Source organism: Panthera tigris, chromosome B4 (genome assembly GCF_018350195.1).
Source record: "Panthera tigris isolate Pti1 chromosome B4, P.tigris_Pti1_mat1.1, whole genome shotgun sequence".
NCBI classification, from domain to species: domain Eukaryota; kingdom Metazoa; phylum Chordata; class Mammalia; order Carnivora; family Felidae; genus Panthera; species Panthera tigris.
Genome location: NC_056666.1, coordinates 121,008,837 through 121,026,599, shown reverse-complemented (window position 1 = coordinate 121,026,599; position 17,763 = coordinate 121,008,837). Strand labels below are relative to the sequence as shown.

Here is a 17,763-nt window from a genome sequence, read left to right as displayed (position 1 = left end):
GTTTATTTTTGAGAGAGAGATTGAGCAAGTGAGAGTTGGGGTGGGCAGAGAGAGAGGGGATAGAGCATCCAAAGCGGGCTCCATGCTGACAGCAGCGAGCCCGACTCAGGGCTTGAACCCACAAACTGCGAGATCGTGACCTGAGCCGAAGTCAGATACTTAACCAACTGAGCCACCCAGGCACCCCTGAACGGTTTTTCATTCTTTGTCATTATTGAATATGTACAGTGACTTAAACATTCTGCTTGTATGAAAACAATCAGTAATCCATAGATTCTGGAGATAGTAGGGCTACTGTCCCCATGTAGATCAGTTTTTTCATATTCGCCATTGTTGAGGGCATATTTCCATGCTGGCCCTGCACTTGAAAATGCCTTTTATTATTTAAAATACGAGAGTCAGGAATAGCCTTAATTATGTAAACTCAGAGCAAGAATCATTCTGACTGGGTCTTGTAGGAGCTCACAGCTGGTGGCTTTCAGCAGCAGCTTGCTATTAGTGAGTAACTAAAGAGAAATAAAGATCTTCTCTCTTCAGCATCCCCCTTACATGGTTATGTTTACACTTGTTGATAATAACGTGTTTTTACATTTGTTGATTGCCTTTCAGTTTATAAAGCATTCTCCATTATTCACTTGAATTTTTTAGTCACCTAAGGAAGAGAGAATATGTGCACAGGTATCATCCCCATATTCCACATGCGGAAACAGATTTGGAAACGTGTTGAGTATTAGAAAAAGCAAAGCTTTAAGTTGTAGTCTGGTCAGATCTATCCGATGCACTGAAAAATATAAGCAGCTGCAATAAGAGAATGCAGACATACCCGGTGGATCTGTGCAGTCCAGAGAACTCAGCCCCTAATAGAACTTTAACATTTGGTAGTGATATTGGCACCCATATTTGGACATGTTTTGGCAGTTCTGACAATCAGTCTTCAATAACCTCTTCCTGTTTCCCTGCTCCTCCACACAACCTCCACACGCCCCCCCACACGCCCCTTGGAGCAAGTTTGTACTTCAGGGCTGCACAGCTAGTGAGTGCCAAGGCCTGGTCATCCCATGCCTAATCCTCTGGCAAGTGATGTCCCCTTTTTAGTTTGTTTTCTTCTTAAGGTACATGAAATCTGGGTGAACCTTTTCTGACTGAAATGTAGGCATTAATCTCAATAGCACTATTGAGAAAGAGAAACTGCCCTTTGTTCAAGATGATAAGCACAGCAGGATCCTGTTCTCTTCCTTCCTCTACAGGTAACAGTGGCGGGAGTCGCTACGTCGCAGGAGGCGGGGGTACTGGGAGTATTGGAATTGGACAGCCCTGGCAGTTTGGCGGAGGTCTAAACAGTGTTTCTTACTGTAATCAAGGATGTGCTAATTCCTGGCTTGCTGATAAGTTCTGTGACCAGGCTTGCAATGTCTTGTCCTGTGGGTTTGATGCTGGCGACTGTGGGCAAGGTATATTTATTGCCGTAAAAACATATTTAGAATAAGGGGATCAAAATCCTTGATGAGTAGAGGGGAGTTTGTTGTTATTTAAAATAATTACTCTCTATGTATTCTTCACCCATCCTTGCATTCAAACTAGCAGTAAGTGAAAAGTAAGAGATCTTTAAAAAATAGTAGATACTGGAGCTGCTGCTTTTCCTGCTATTGCACCAGTCTGGCTGATTTTGTACTAAGCAGATATACCTTTGTTGAAAATATATAGTAAAGGTTTAATTTAGAAATAATAAAAAGAGACCTTATAATGTACTAAATCCAATATAATGAATATTGGATCTTTTTTCTTTTAGTGTTTATTTTGAGACAGAGTGAGAGAGAGATAGAGGGAGAGAACAAGCAGGGTAGAGAGGCAGTGAGAGAGAGAGAGAGAGAGAGAGAGAGAGAGAGAGAGAGAGAGAAAGAGAAAGAATCTCAAGTAGGCTCCACCATCAGCACAGAGCCTGATGTGGGGCTCGGTCCCACAACCCTTGGATCATGACCTGAGCTGAAATCAAGAGTTGGATGCTCAACCAGCTGAGCCACCCACGTGCCCCTGGATCTTGCTGATAGCTTATCAGTGGTGGTCGTTTGGGCAGAATGTCATACTTTTTCAAATGGACACAAAGCTGAAAGTTCATCACTGAAATCTGCCATATCTCTATAGTAAGTTAGACCCTGCATTTCATGTTGATAATAGTGATTGCTTCAGATAGTAAAATAAGCCCTATAACAGCAGCTCTTGTGTTAGAATGTTTGACTATTTTGAAGTCAATTTAAAGTCATTCTTAGAAAGTGAAAACTCAAACCTTCAGAATTAAAGGAAAAGGAGGGGAAAATGCCTCATTTTTTAAAGTCATGTTTGTGTTTTTTCCTCTAGATAATTTTCATGAATTGTATAAAGTAACACTTCTCCCAAACCAGACTCACTATGTTATTCCAAAAGGTGAATGCCTGCCTTATTTCAGCTTTGCAGAAATAGCCAAAAGAGGAATTGAAGGTGCCTATAGCGACAACCCAATAATTCGACATGCTTCCATTGCCAATAAGTGGAAAACCATCCACCTCATAATGCACAGTGGAATGAATGCAACCACAATACATTTTAATCTCACGTTTCAAAATACAAATGATGAAGAGTTCAAAATTCAGATAATAGTAGAGGTTGACACGAGAGAGGAACCCAAAGTGAATTCTACAACCCAGAAATCTTACCAAAATTTGGTCAGCCCCACGACACTTCTACCAGAGGCAGAAATCCTGTTTGAAGATATTCCTGAAGAGAAACGCTTTCCAAAGTTCAAGAGACATGATGGCAACACAACAGGAAGATTCCAAGTGGAGATGAAAATTCCCCAAGTGAATATTTCACTCCTTCCGAAAGAGGCCCAGTTGAGTCTCAGTAACTTGGATTTGCAACTAGAACGTGGAGACATCACTGTGAAAGGGTACAACCTGTCCAAGTCAGCTTTGCTGAGATCATTTCTGAAGAACCTACCAGATGCTAAAATAAAAAGAAATCAAGCTATAATAACAGATGAAAGAAATGACAGTGTAGAGGCCCCGCTGGAAAAACAGGTTCACAAAAGCATCTTGCCATATAGCTTGGGAACATTTGAAAGATTACAGAAGTCAACTTTTCCAGCAGCAACAATAAAAGTGAATGGCCACTACCAGAGTCAGAATCCACCCCCAGACTTAGAAATGGAAGGCAAATTTAGATCTGAAATTCTGATCCAAGAAGTAAGAGGCGAAAGTGTGTCAAAAGAAAAACTCTCATCTCGAATTGTTCCACTGCAAGACCAGATGGCAAAAGAAAAAATCACAGGGAAAGAACAAGAGAAACACAGAATGGAGGAAAATGTGAACAATTATATCGATGTTAATGAAGTATTACCTGGCAGAAAACTGCAGCATCACGCAGACAGTTACCTGGGCTTTTTGCCATGGGAGAAAAAAAAATATTTCCAAGATCTTCTTGATGTAAGTTACATCCAGCCTAATTGCGTCCCATGCTCAGGAAGAAATAAATAACCTTGTGAGTAATAACTATAATAGGTGCCATTTATTTAGGACTTCCTGTGCCAACCATTGGACTAAATGTTTTTTTTTCTTTTACGTGGTTTAATATAATTGTCCCAATACCCTTAACATAAAAATACCTTATAAGGTTATCCACTGTCAGGATCCCCATGCTACAGTTTAGAGTGAAACAGCCTTAGAGTGAATGAGTTGGGAAGTTAGCCAGGGGCAGGCCCCGAGTAAGTAGTGGAACAGGGATGGCACCTTACCTTCACTTGGCAGGTTGTGATTTCAAAAAATGCTTTTGTGTATGTTGTGTGGGTCAGACCTAATATTTCTCCAATTTTACTGATGGAAAATACCCCAAGGTGCAGATATATTCATTAGCTTCCAGTGTGAGCCTAGCCTCGAAGTTTGAGTGCTCACCCTCCTGTACCACGGCCTCCGCGGTGTCATGGTGTCATTTGTACATCTGCCAAGTGCTGGCACTGTGGTCACTGCTGGGGAATGCAAGACTATTAGAACACAGCTCATGGAGTCTCAGGGGGCAAGCTGGGAGGACAGATTTGTGTGTAAATAATTATAGCAAAGTGATAGGGGTCTCTTGAGGTAGGGGCAAGGAGTCCAAAGGGAAAAATTCCTTAACTCCACTGAGAGTATTGGGGAAGGCATCGTGAGGCAGTGCCCCATAAGCTGACCTTTTAAAGGTGTGTAGGAGTTGACCAAGAAAAACACTGTGGTCTAAGCTGGATCGTGAGCAGAGCACAGTCATGAGTAGATGTCCAGCTGGGAGAAAAAGAGGATGAAGAAGGGAACTTATTAATCTCATTGTCTTTGGAAAGTATTTGTTCCTGACACAGTAGTCATTTACTAATTGTTGAGTGAGGGACTGCGGAGTTCTTGCTTATGACGATTTCCTCACTTTTCCAAGCCCCTTTCTTTATTTTATGTTCTAAATGTTTATTTATTTTGAGAGAGTGAGCAAGTGGAGGAGGTGCAGAGAGCGGGAGAGAGAGAATCCCAAGCAGGCTCCACACCATCAGCACAGAGCCCAATGTGGGGGCTTGAAAACATGAACCGTGAGATCATGACCTGAGCCGAAACCAAATCGGATGCTTAACTGACTGAGCCACCAGGCAACCCCTTTATTTTAAGTTACAAAAGTGTTGCAGGCTAGTGGTAAAAATTGCAAGCAATCCAAAAAATACACAATGAAAAAGGGAAAGATCTGCATCTTTCCTTCCTTAATCTCCCTACTTGAAATAATCACTATGAAAAGTTTCGTGGATACTTTTCTGGTATTTTTATATAGATATGCAAACATACAAACTATATAATACCTGTTTTGCAATGGTGAAATGACACTATTTATATCTCTCTGCCATGGCCTGTTGATTTAGTGGTGAGCAAACCCATGCCAATGTCATTGTTTTTTAATAGCTGTGTTTGTTTTGCAATTAACAAATAGGGTTGCAATAAATACTCTTGTACACATATCTTACTCTGGAGGAAGTTTTTACTTCTGTGGGTAGAATTGCTATGTTACAGTTAAATTTGACTGTGTCCTTCTGAAACCCTGTACCGCTTCACACTTCCACAGTGTATAGTACAAGAGTGCTTGTTTCTCCACAGGCTAGCCAAACAGCAGTTAATGTCAGTCTATGGTGTTTTGTTTTGTTTTACCAGTTTGAGAAGCAAAAATATTTCATCTTCATAAAGTGTGTTCATATATTTTGCAAGTATTCTTTACCCATTCACTTAGTTCTGCCTCTTACTGGTTTTGACAGGGCTCTTTATGATTTATAATATTAACACTATTAAGATGGCAAAACAGTTTTTTAGTCCTTGTGTTCAGAACTCAAGTGCTGACTGCTTTGGTGTCATCAGTAGAAATAACTTGATATTGATCGAGTTATCAGGGGCACCTGGGTGGCTCAGTTGGTTAAGCAGCATCCAGCTCTTGACTTCAGCTTAGGTCATGATCTCATAGTTTGTGAATTTGTGCCCCACATTGGGCTCCATGCTGACAGTGTGGAGCCTGCTTGGGATTTTTTCTCTCTCTCTCCCTCTCTGTCTTCCCCTCCCCTGCTCGTGCTCTCTTTCTCTCCCAAAATAAATAAATAATCTTTTTTTTTTTTAAACAAAGTGCTATCAAATTTGTTTTTAAATACATTTTCTAAATATTGCATTGAATTGGCTATAAAATTTCCTGCTTATCCTTGAAGAATACCCTATAGAACTGTATCATACAACAGTTGTTCACAAGCCAATAGTGGTGTTACTTTCACTGAAATCTAGTTTAGTTCTGCACTTAGGATCCTTAAAGTGACCTGTTAGTGCTCATTTCATTTGCCATTGTTAGTGGCTAGTTATATAACATAGTACCTTTATCTGTTAACAGAGTATACACTTGTGCACTAAACACAGCGCTGTGTTACATGGAATTCTCTTTTCAGGAAGAAGAGTCATTGAAGACACAGTTAGCATACTACACTGATAGCAGACACACTGGGAGGCAACTAAAAGATACATTTGCAGATTCCCTCCGATATGTAAATAAAATTCTTAACAGCAAGTTTGGATTCACATCTCGGAAAGTCCCTGCTCACATGCCTCACATGATTGACCGAATCGTTATGCAAGAACTTCAGGATATGTAAGTATTGATTGTTTGAGCTGCTTGCACATGCTCAGAGCTGCTTTAAGTCTGCTTAAAATGACACTTCGCTGTGCTACATGTATGGCTCTAATACTTGATGACTGATGTGTTGAAGGTTTACCTAAATAAGCAGGAAAGAAAAAGATTCTAACTCCACAAATGTTAGAATATATTTTAATGTAGATGAATGTCTATATATATTTTTTAAATGCCCAGAGCTCACTATATATGTTATGTTTGGGCAGGTTTCCTGAGGAATTTGACAAGACGTCATTTCACAAAGTGCGCCATTCTGAGGATATGCAGTTTGCCTTTTCGTATTTTTATTATCTCATGAGTGCAGTTCAGCCACTGAATATATCTCAAGTTTTTGATGAAGTTGATACAGACCAATCTGGTGTATTATCTGACAGAGAAATCCGAACACTGGCTACCAGAATTCATGACCTGCCTTTAAGTTTACAGGTGTTGTATTTTTTTCCCTAAACTTTCCCCTTTTCTCTTACATATTTCAGTACAATGCAGGTAAAAGTAATTCTCTTAATTATGTAATGAAGCTGTTCACAACTAGTCCATTTTTGGTGCCAGAATTAAACCAAATTTGAGGTTCATATTTTATGAGATTACGTTTCTGGCTTTATGCATTGCTATTGTATTATCTGGAGAAGAGCCAGACTGTCCCTGCATATAAGATTGTTGTGACAAGTTCATTCAGGAGTTTCGGGTATGGCCAACTGGAGTTATGTCTCAGCCAGGCCTAGGTTGTTGCACAATCCCCAGTGTCACGGCATCCTCTAGTCCCAGGAGTGAGAGAGTCGCTAATGGAGAGTGCCAAAATGAATCTAATCATAGGACATCCCATCTGGGCACTCCACTGACCATCCTGTGTAAAATAGAGCCTCACAGTCCAAGACGTATTACTTCTAGATGAAGATGAAATATTTGTGTTTGTATTATCTCATTCTGTTTTTTCTAGGGTGTTTTTATTTCAAGAATCATCTAGTCAGACTCTCTTTGAAGATAGCAGTTAAATTAAAAAAATTTTTTTTAAGTTTATTTTTGAGAGAGAGAGAGAGAGAGAGGGAGAGAGAGGGAGGGAGGGAGGGAGGCAGGCGTGAACGGGGGAGGGACACAGAGAGAGAGGGAGACACAGAATCCAAAGCAGGTTCCAGGCTCCAAGCTATCAGCCCAGAGCCCATGAACTGCGCATGACTTGAGCCGAAGTCAGCCACTTAACCAACTGAGCCACCCAGGTGCCCAGAAGATAGCATTTAAAGAAGTTTTGGAGACATTTACATAATTTTTATTTTTAAATCATAGTTATTACTTGTATTATACATAGGTTTATCCTTTTATTTTGCTTTGTTAGGATTTAACAGGTCTGGAACACATGTTAATAAATTGCTCAAAAATGCTTCCTGCTAATATCACTCAGCTAAGCAGTATTCCACCAACTCAGGAAGCCTACTATGATCCCAATCTGGTAAGTGGCATGAGTTCCTTTATGTAAAACAGAGAATATACTTTAAACAGTAGAAGCAGGCTCTGTATTTATCTTTGGTAGAAAACAGTAGTCCAGATAATCCAGAATCGTTTATATCTTGCTTTTCTCCTGCCTAGTGGATGATAAACGAACGTTGAGATTGGTTGCTAATATTCTGTAACCAGACATCTGTTCACTAAGTATAGCAGGAGATAGCCAGTGAAAATACTTGAGAGAGTTTTGCTGGTGGCACATCCTGTGTTCACACTCATTCAGGACTTCCCCCCACCTGTACTTCTGTATCTGTCCTTCACTGTCTGTCTTTCCTCCTCTAGTTTTCTTTCTAAAGCTTATAAACTTTGGGTTCTTAGTAAGACTTTACAGTTACCAAACCCCTGCACTTACACAGAATTTGCACGTTTCTCAGGAATATGATTTACAGATAGAAAGCAGTTATTCTTGTGTTGTTACAGGCACAATTAAAGATTATTGAGAGATTTTAGTTCCCTTTTGAAATGCATATTTTCCTTTATTAATTAGCAAAGCATTTCAGTATTTGCCAGCTTTCTGGCATGAGATTTAGAATCAACAAATAAATATCCTTTGTATGTTAAGAATTAAGTAAAGTCTGCTAACGATTATAAGTTAGTCTTGAGGCTTATGCAAATAAACTGCTTGGAGCATGAGTACCAGTTATACTGGCAATATAAGTTAACATTACTCAAGTGAACTCTTAGCAAGATGTTGGCTTCATTACTGTAAGTAACTGATTACATGTAGGTTATTTCCTAATTAGACTTTAAGAATGACAGGTTAGCTTATGAGTATCATGTAGACCAGTTCATAACAGTTTGTTAAAAATTTTTCTTTCTGAAAAAAAAATTGTAACAATAACTTATGAGACTATTTTAACAGATAGTATATAGTAATGTGTGATTAAAAAAAATTTATAAAAATAGGCTGTTAGCCTGCAGGCTATAGCATGCCAATTAGATATTTTTCAAATATTGGATTAAAATATTTGTCTTTATTACTGAGCCTTTGGTTCCCTCCTCCCCCTTAAATTTTACACTGAGGTTAGTGCTTCACTTGCCTCACCCTGGTCTTGGCCTGATGCAATGTCTGTATTTTCTCATAGCCACCAGTCACTAAGAGTCTAGTAACCAACTGTAAACCAGTAACTGATAAAATCCACAAAGCATATAAGGACAAAAACAAATATAGGTAAGTAGTACGTACATTTTCTCTGTTTAAGAATAATTGTAGGAGTCTGGTATTTTCATAATTTTACAATAGTTTATCTCTTAAGCCTTTTAAAATTTATGTGAAATTGTTTTCTTTAGTAATACCAAAAGGTTAAGTCATTCTCAGGATGTTGTATTTATTCCCATATAAATATTTAAACTCTTTAAATGTTTTGATAATTAGGTTTGAAATCATGGGAGAAGAAGAAATTGCTTTTAAAATGATTCGTACCAATGTTTCTCATGTGGTTGGCCAGTTGGATGATATAAGGAAAAACCCCAGGTACTTTTTTTTTTTTTTAACCCATAAACTTTTTTGAGTACTTTTTTAAGTTCATAGCAGAGTTGAACAGAAAATAGAGAATTCCCGTAACTTTAAACAATTACCTTTAATTATGCAAACAAACAAGAGAAGGAAGTGGCTTGTTTTGTTTGGAGTAGATGGAAAGGTCTAATGGTGAAGTAGAGTTTGAGCTACAGAAAGCAGTTGCGAGTTGAGATAGGGTTCCCCCAGGCACAGGGACTAGCATGGACTGCTAAGAGTTTGGTGACATAAGCTATTCAGTGAGGGCAAGCCGTGGGCCCCATTGTGGGGAGTGAGGCCAGACAGCTGGGACTCTTGTAGCCTTTCTAAAAAGGTGCTTCCAGAAAAGTTGTTTTGGCAGTTAGACTTTTTAATTCAAAGTTCAGATTAGCTTCTGAGGAAAAAGAAATGTTCTTATAAATGTGAAAATGAATCCAGTAAACTTCAGTCATTCCTTGGGGATGAATAAATGTTCAGGTTTATATTAGCCTTGAAAATTTCCAGCCTGGGAACCCTAACATTTGCCTAAGATAGTTTGACAAAAATTGGTTAAAACCTGCATTTTTGTGTTTTGAACTTTAGTGGGAAGCATTTCATCAGGAAAAATTTCATCAGGAAAAAAAGGTCTTTTTTTCCAGGATAATTGAGTATTTCTCACCTGAGTCTTTTAAAATGCTTTTGTAAGTCTTTAGTTTCCTTATATGATGATTTTATTTATAAATGATCAGAAGATATAAAATTTCTAGACATTTTAAAGCCATGGTATTTTTTTCTGAAAATCTCATTCCTGGTTGTGGGTGGGGGCAGAAATGGGAATTTTAAGAAAAATGGAAACACCTTTAATGCTTATTTAGTATATTCAGTAATTTGGTACAATACTTCCTACAGAATAACAAGTATTTCCCAGAAGCCAAGCAAACAGTAAGCCATCATAATAATCACCCGGCTTGCAGCTCTCTGTATTTGCTGTTCCCTCTGACTGGAATGCCCTGCCCTAAGTTTTAAAAATAACTTTAAAAACCAATTTCAATACTTGCTTTTTGCTTCTCCCATTTGTTGGTGTGCTCTCTCAGTCATTTAGTTATCTATAGCAATACCATGTGAGAATTTGTAGTTTTCAGTTGTACCTTATACTTTTATGTCTTTGTGCCAGTTTGAAAGTTTTTGGATGAGCAGTTCATAGACCTACATGGTACTTAAAGAGACAGGATTTTAACTAGAAAGACACATGGCAGTCCAGGCTTAGTGTCTCCCCTGCCCAGATACCTCCTGTGACCTTGAACAGTCTTACCATTTTTAACTCTTGATTTGCTTTGTTTTACTTTTATGGGTGCTCATTTATTTTTCTTTTAATGTTTATTTATATTTGATAGAACACAAGGGGGGAGGAGAAGAGAGAGAAGGAGACACAGACTCTGCAGCAGGCTCTAGGTTCTGAGCTGTCCACACAGAGCCCAATGTGGGGCTCGAACCCACAGACCATGAGATCATGACCTGAGCTGGAGTCCGTTGCCCATCCGACTGAGCCACCCAGGTGCCCCTGTGTGTGCTCATTTTTAAGTTAGGAATGGAAAACCAGTATTCTGACTGAAAGTTTAAGGACACATTTGCACCATTAACAAGGAGTCTGGGCTAGGCTGAATCCAGGCTTTTTCTTCCAGCCTCCTCATCTCTGCTGCCCTCCTGCTTGTGTTGGCTTCATCTTCAGGCGGGAGATAGGGCAGCCACAGTAATTCTAGATGGCCCTGCAGATGGAGCCATGCTCTGAGGCAGAAAGGGACTGCCCCTTTTGTGCTGTCCCTCCACTTTTACTCCAGTCACTGTGAAGAGGAGGGATTCGTGTAGAGTCAGGAGCTGCCTCGGGGGTGAAGTGGGCTTGCCTCCCTTTGAATCAGCTCATGGGGAGAGAAATACTGAACAAAATGCAAATTCTCTTTGGAAGAAAGGGGGTGGTGTTTGCTGGGCACCCAGCAGGGTCTGCTTTAGCTACTTGTATCCACCCCCACCCTTTGTCTCATGCACATGCCTTCTTCTTTCATTTTTCCCAACTTTCTGAAAAATTTTGAAGATACAGAAAAATTGAAAAAAAAATAGTACAAGTCTCATAAATACTTAACCCAGATTTTAAAATTGTCAGCATTCTGTCATATTTGCTTGATCTCTTTTTATCTACACATACACAGACACACACAGGTTTTGTTTTTGTTACTGGATGGTTTTTTAACCATCTGAAAATTAGTTTCAGACATCCATATACTTTACTTCTCATTATTCTAGTACATATATTCTAAAGCCAAACCATTCTCCTTTATTTTTATTTTTTAAACATTTTTGAGAAAGAGCATGTGCGTGAATGGGGTAGGGACAAAGAGGGGTGGGAGAGACAATCCCAAGCAGGCTCCACACTGTTAGAGCAGAGCTTGACGCAGGGCTCAAACTCACAAACTGAAATCATGACCTGAGTTGAAAACAAGAGTCAGACACTTAACCGATTGAGCCACCAGGAACCCTCAAACCATTCTCCTTTATACCAAAGACCATTAACATGTATCTGAGAACCTTAACAGTGACTAATACCACCTAATCATCTATATTCAAATTTCCCTAGTTGCCTCCAAATGCCCTTTATAGCTATTTTTTTTTAAATGCAGGATATAATTAAATCAAGGCTCATGCATTATTATTTTGTTAACCTGCCTTTTTAGTACTCCTTTAGTTTAAAGCAGTCCTCAAGTTTAGAGAGTAGATAGGATAATGAACTTTCACCCATCACTCATCTTCAATAAGAAGTGATTTATGGTTGTTCTTCTTTCATCTAAACGCATCATTCCTTTACTACCACTTCCTGATTGTTTTTATGTAAATCTCAGACACTGTATCATTTTATCTCCAGATTTATATATATATATTTCTCCAAATTATAACAACTCTTTAAAAATAACCAGAATATCATTATTTACTCCTTAATATGATAAACTAGTCAGTGCACACATTTCTCCAGTTGTCTTTTCTAAGCATTTATGTTTTTTAAGTTTATTGATTTGAAGTGGTATCAAGTAAATTCACTGCATTTAAATCTACAGGTTTTCCTTCAACCTCTCTTAGCCATATAATTTTTTGTGTGTATACGAAGAAATCCAGTTATATATTCTGTATTTTTCCTTACTTTGTATTTCTCTGATTGTGTCTCAGTTCTGTGTGTGTGTGTGTGTGTGTGTGTGTGTGTGTGTGTGTGTGTCTGTCTCAGTTCTTTAACATGTTCCTAGGTTTCTGTTTTTCCTATAAATTGGTAGTTGAATCTGAGAGCTTTATTAAAATTTGGTGGGGGTATTTTTGTTGTTACTTCTTTTTTTTATTTTAAAATGCACAAGTACTTCAAAACTGGCGTTATCCCTGACTATTGTTTCAGTGGGTGACTTTGCCTTGAAGGGAACTTGAAACAAGTAGGGAAGCATCTGTCATGTGCTTTTTGCTAGAACAGTAGTATCTTATTGGTTGTTTGGAGATATATTAAGAAGTCATCAAACTCACAGAATCTATAGCTATAAGGTACCATATCTATGTCACTGTTCTTAGTAGTATAACTGTGGCAGTTTAGAGAACTTGCTTTCAGGTGCTTAACAGTTTTTTCCCTGGCTGCCAACAAAATGCTCTAGTCAGTAAACTACATTTATTAAACACTTAACTGGGGACATGCTAAACAGAAATCATTAAATTAATTTACTCCCAACAGCTAGAAGGCACTTTTAAGATTATCTTCCCTAGCTCTTCTTTGTTTTATAAGTGAGGAATATCCAAAGAAAATTTTATAGGATATTACGCTCCCAGAGAATCATATCAGTACATGCAACAGCTTGGAACATGAGTTCATTTAAAATATATTTGGAATCTACATTTCTTGTTTTATTATGTCAAGATCATTCTTACCCCAGATCTCTATTATCTCTAGGAAGTTTGTTTGCCTGAATGACAACATTGACCACAATCATAAAGATGCCCAGACAGTGAAAGCTGTTCTCAGGGACTTCTATGAGTCCATGTTCCCCATACCATCCCAGTTTGAGCTGCCAAGGGAGTATCGAAACCGTTTCCTCCACATGCATGAGCTGCAGGAATGGTAAGGTCTCATGTTCACATATGGTGTGTGTGTGTGTGTGTGTTTTAGAGAGATGAAATTTCTTTAATGTATTATTTGATCTATAATTACTTTGTAAAAATACACTTAAAAGTTTTTATTGAGCTTACTGGCCAAGCACATCTGCTGAGCCTCATTCTCTACCATAAGAATAGCTACCCTATTTCTTGAGTACCTGCTGTATGGGAGGAGAACATAGTAACAGAAGCTGAGTGATTTGCTCAAGGTGAAGTAGCTGAGAAGTGGTAAATCCAGTCTGATTTCCAACCCTCCAGTTCCACTGTAATCCAAAGCTATTTTATAAATGTTTCCTTCATGTCTTATTTTACTACTATTTACCCCATGCAGGGCTAGGAATACATAGACGAAAGGAGTATGGTGCCAGGCTATGAGGCATTCACAGTCCCTTCAGGGAGACAGGTTGCAGGCAAACAGTTGTGATACCAAGTGCTGTGGCATGGTTCAGTGCTACTGGAGTTTGGATGAGGGAGTAGCTAATTCTGTTAGGGGAAGGTGACATTTGGACCTGGTTTTGAATTACGAAAAGGACATTTCCAGGTAGGAAAGCATGTTCCTGGTAGAAGAAATGGCATGTGCAAGGCACAGAGGTGTAAAATAGAGTGCTTTGGAGAGAAGGGAGAGATTGTGAAGGGCTGTATCTGAATTAGGCTTTTTTTCTGTAGAGAATGGGGCTCCCCAGAGAAATTTTTTTAGATGTTTGCAGTGATCAGACTTCATGATTTGGAAAGATAACTAATAGTATGGGGTTGGACTGGTGAGGAAGTTGTTTGGAGTGAGGCAGTATTGTCTAGAAACTGGAGGCAGGGATACAAGTACTAAGCATTTTAGTAGTTATGAAACAGTCAGTCAAGGTGTGAAGCAAGGACACACAGTTCAGGAAATAAGGAGAAAGCAGTAGACAGAATTGGGACAGATTGTAGAGAGAAAATTAGCAATATTGGCAACTAGAATACTTTGGTGTCTTGGAGTTGGGAAAGTGAGACAGCATGTTGATTGCTAATATTTATATGTTTTTATTTTTGAAATGAGAAGTTATTACTAAATTGTGGGTCTTGTCTTCTAGGAATGGTTTCTCCTCATTTTATTTTCCTTTAGCTCAAAGGAAAGAGATTTCTGGATGGTTTCCCCAAATCCAGTTTGTGACTTAATTTATCTTCAAGGGCCTAATTGAGTGAGAAAAGAGTGGGCTTAAGAGTAGTTTGAGAGGACTTTGATTTCTGTGCTATACAAATGAGATAAATCAGGTGTAGGACCTTTTTTCAGTTCCCTGATCTGGGGGCTTCATTTTCCTCATCCTGCTCCACTTCTGGATCATCTCTCACTGCTGAGCTCCAACACCACCCTACCTTCTAGAAACTTTACTTTTTCTCTTTCCTTTCATGACATCGTGCTCCTGTGTCCCCTATTACCTTTCTCTGGTTTCCTGATAGGCTTTCTTCTTGTTCCTTGGGTACAGCACTTTCTGCACTGTACAGCAGTCTATAGGGTGCACTTGTCTCTCCTGGTAAACTGTGAGCCCACTTCAGGAGCAGAGATGGTGTCTTACTCTTTTTGAGTCCACAGTGCCTCTCTAGCACATGGTAGGTGCTTGGTGGATGTGAGTGACTGAGGAAACCTCTTTTAAGGTTCTCTGGTTGCTGGGACAATTCTTTAGTTGTGTTACAGTCTGTGGTTTCTTGGCTCTTTAAATTACATATTGATTCTGAATGACACTGTAGACATTAACTGACTGCATTGGTTGTGATCCTATTAAGAGACATAGGAAATACAGGAGGAAAAACAGACGTACCATTATCAATACGGGACTTGAAGTAGAGACATCCACTGCCAAACTGTAAATGAGGTTCTGAACTCAGTGCAGAGGCCTAAATTTGGTAGTCATTAATATATCTTACAAGCCTATGTTAAAAGCATATGTTTAATCTTCATAATAAATTATTTCCAAATTACAGATGAGGAAACTGTGCTTTACTGCCTCTATCCCCAATATCCTATTTCCAAGTCCAGTTGCTTCTACTCTCAGATTGTCTCTTCTGTTGCTTCTTTCATTCTCACTGCCCTTCACTAGGTTTTCATACCCAGACTAATGTGACTGCTTGGCTGGTTACCTCTGGTCACCTGACATGCATCCTTCAGATGGCCACCTTTTTCACCCTGATTGTCTCTCTCACACAGACACACACCTGCCATTTCATATGCTTTCCCACTAGATATTATGTCCAAACCCCATTGCATGGTTTTCCAGAACACCTGCAGTTTATGCCCACCTGCCTTGCCGTGGCTTAGCTCTCTCCCTGATGCCCCCTAGGCCTGACTTCCTTCATTCTGCAGGACTCAGCTTGCTAATCTGACTCTGCTGATGCTCACAGCCTTACTCAGCTAAATGCTTTCCCTCTCTGCTTCAAGGCTTGAATGAAATGTCACCATCCCTGAGGTGCTTTCTTCATTATGCTGTTTTCCCCAAGACTTTGCTTTTGATAATACATTTTTGGGTCCATCTTGTGTGATGGCTGTTCATCTGCAGGTCAGTGACTCCCCAGGTCGGTAAACACTTTAGAGCATGGACTTCGTCTTGTTCATCCGTCTGTATCCACAGGAAGTATTGACTGAGTGACGATGAAGAAATGGATATGAATGAATAAATAAAAGTAAATGAAAGTGTGCTTTTGTTTAAATTCTAAATGCTAGAAGTAATTTTCTTTTGAAGTCCTCTTTTCTGCCTGGATAACTTTTACAATTAAGATATAATGTTTACCATGACATAATGAAAAATCTGAACTCGTGTTGGAAATGTACATTGTATTAACATTTTCAAATTGCCTCCAGTGATTTTGTGTTTCAAGACTTTTTGGTAAACTAGCATATAACTAATACAGTGAAACTATGCACAGAAACCAAAGACTGTAAGACAAACATATTTGTTTTTTCTCTCTGAATAGGAGAGCATATCGAGACAAATTGAAGTTTTGGACTCATTGTGTACTAGCAACATTGATTATGTTTACTGTATTCTCATTTTTTGCCGAACAGGTAAGTGTTACATATTTTATGTGGGGATCAAACTGTTTTTTAATATGTGAATATTTGATTCTTTTAGTAAGTGACATTAATTCACAACAAGAAAATTTTAATTTCTTTTGGCATATAACTCAGGTGTCGATATGTCAAACATATTTCAAAATATTCAGGCAACAAACATAATAGCTTTTTATTCATTTACCTTCTGGATACACTATGAGTATTCTTTTTTACCTGGAACTCAGTAGATTAACTTGTAGACATCAAGCTAAAACAAAAAATCTCTAAGTATTTCTAACCAAAAAACCACCTAGAATCCTCATCTGATACTGATTTTGTATGGGCTTCCAATTTTTTTTCTTATAACCTTTCTAAAAGGTGACCACCACAGTGTCTTATCTTCAGGTCTCCCAGTGTTCTGTGGACAGTGCCCATTGTGCTTGTGTTTCTCTCAATTACATTTCCTTTGAATTGCTAGGAGTTCTCTCCATGCAGGCATGCACACAACTCCTTTAGGAGTATAAGGGAGGTTTGTGAGGTAAAAAGAAAGGGATCAAAGAATCCTTATTTGGTGTAGGCATGCAATGCTCTAAACAGAAAGGGCTGAAGAAGAAAGGGAACAGTGTATGGGCTGACCTGACTTACTGGGGCATGCAAACCTCACCTCAGCCTTCATTTGAGGTGACTGTTGAGTGGAGATTTTCTAGCTGTCACTTATGGGAAACTTGCACTGAGTTTACATAAACTGAGAAGGAGGAAGAGGCTGAAGTATTGAGAACCTTAGAATAAGCAGTGCATGGGCCTTCTGCTCCAAATGGAAGGAAATGAAATGGAGATTGGGCAGTTGAACAGGATTGCTATTTAATCTTCACCTGCATCCCAGTAAATCTTGTTCTTGATATTTGTTGCCATTATTCCTGGCGGGTAAAAATCTTAGAAAAAAATCTTCAAAAAAAATTGTTCCTGCTTTAGAACAGAGGTCCAATGAGGAACGTAGGAGTCAGCTGTGTGCTGGCCTGTGATGGGGAAGGAGAGGCATCTCGGCTCAAAGGAACAGCTCATGGCAGTGGGAAGGAGCAAGAGGGCCAGTCTTTCATCTGTGTCATTTATACCAGCAGAGAACAGGGAACTAGAGAAGAAGAGGGAGAAAAGGGAAGAATAAATCCTGTCTTGTCTCCTTGCTCTTTACCTACTTGAAGCAAATTCCTTAACCTCTACCACGCTCCCCAACAAACCAGCCAGTGCTGCTGCTTCCTCTGCCCCACAGTCCCAGCTCATCACTCAAACCGTGGTGGCCTGTGCTTGGGCAAAGCCCTGCTTCTACCTTGAGATGGAGGGGTAGACAGTATGATCCCAAATTGAAACCATAAAGAACCCATTTGTTTTTCTCACTGACACTTTG

The 17,763-nt window shown here is 39.2% G+C and overlaps 1 protein-coding gene across 4 annotated transcripts in view; it reads left to right on the top strand.

The window, feature by feature from the left end:
* The window catches only part of GNPTAB (N-acetylglucosamine-1-phosphate transferase subunits alpha and beta), a 72,745-nt gene that overhangs the window by 52,609 nt on the left and 2,373 nt on the right, over positions 1-17,763 (top strand). For 3 of the 4 annotated variants that reach the window (XM_042993013.1, XM_042993015.1, XM_042993016.1), the window contains 9 exons: positions 1,248-1,451; positions 2,356-3,458; positions 5,954-6,153; positions 6,402-6,621; positions 7,526-7,639; positions 8,778-8,863; positions 9,068-9,166; positions 13,137-13,304; positions 16,283-16,373. In XM_042993013.1, the coding sequence (XP_042848947.1) occupies positions 1,248-1,451; positions 2,356-3,458; positions 5,954-6,153; positions 6,402-6,621; positions 7,526-7,639; positions 8,778-8,863; positions 9,068-9,166; positions 13,137-13,304; positions 16,283-16,373 (2,285 nt within the window). Of the gene's footprint in view, positions 1-1,247; positions 1,452-2,355; positions 3,459-5,953; positions 6,154-6,401; positions 6,622-7,525; positions 7,640-8,777; positions 8,864-9,067; positions 9,167-9,769; positions 9,868-13,136; positions 13,305-16,282; positions 16,374-17,763 lie in introns of those variants that run through there. The other variant, XM_042993014.1, reaches the window with a different exon arrangement.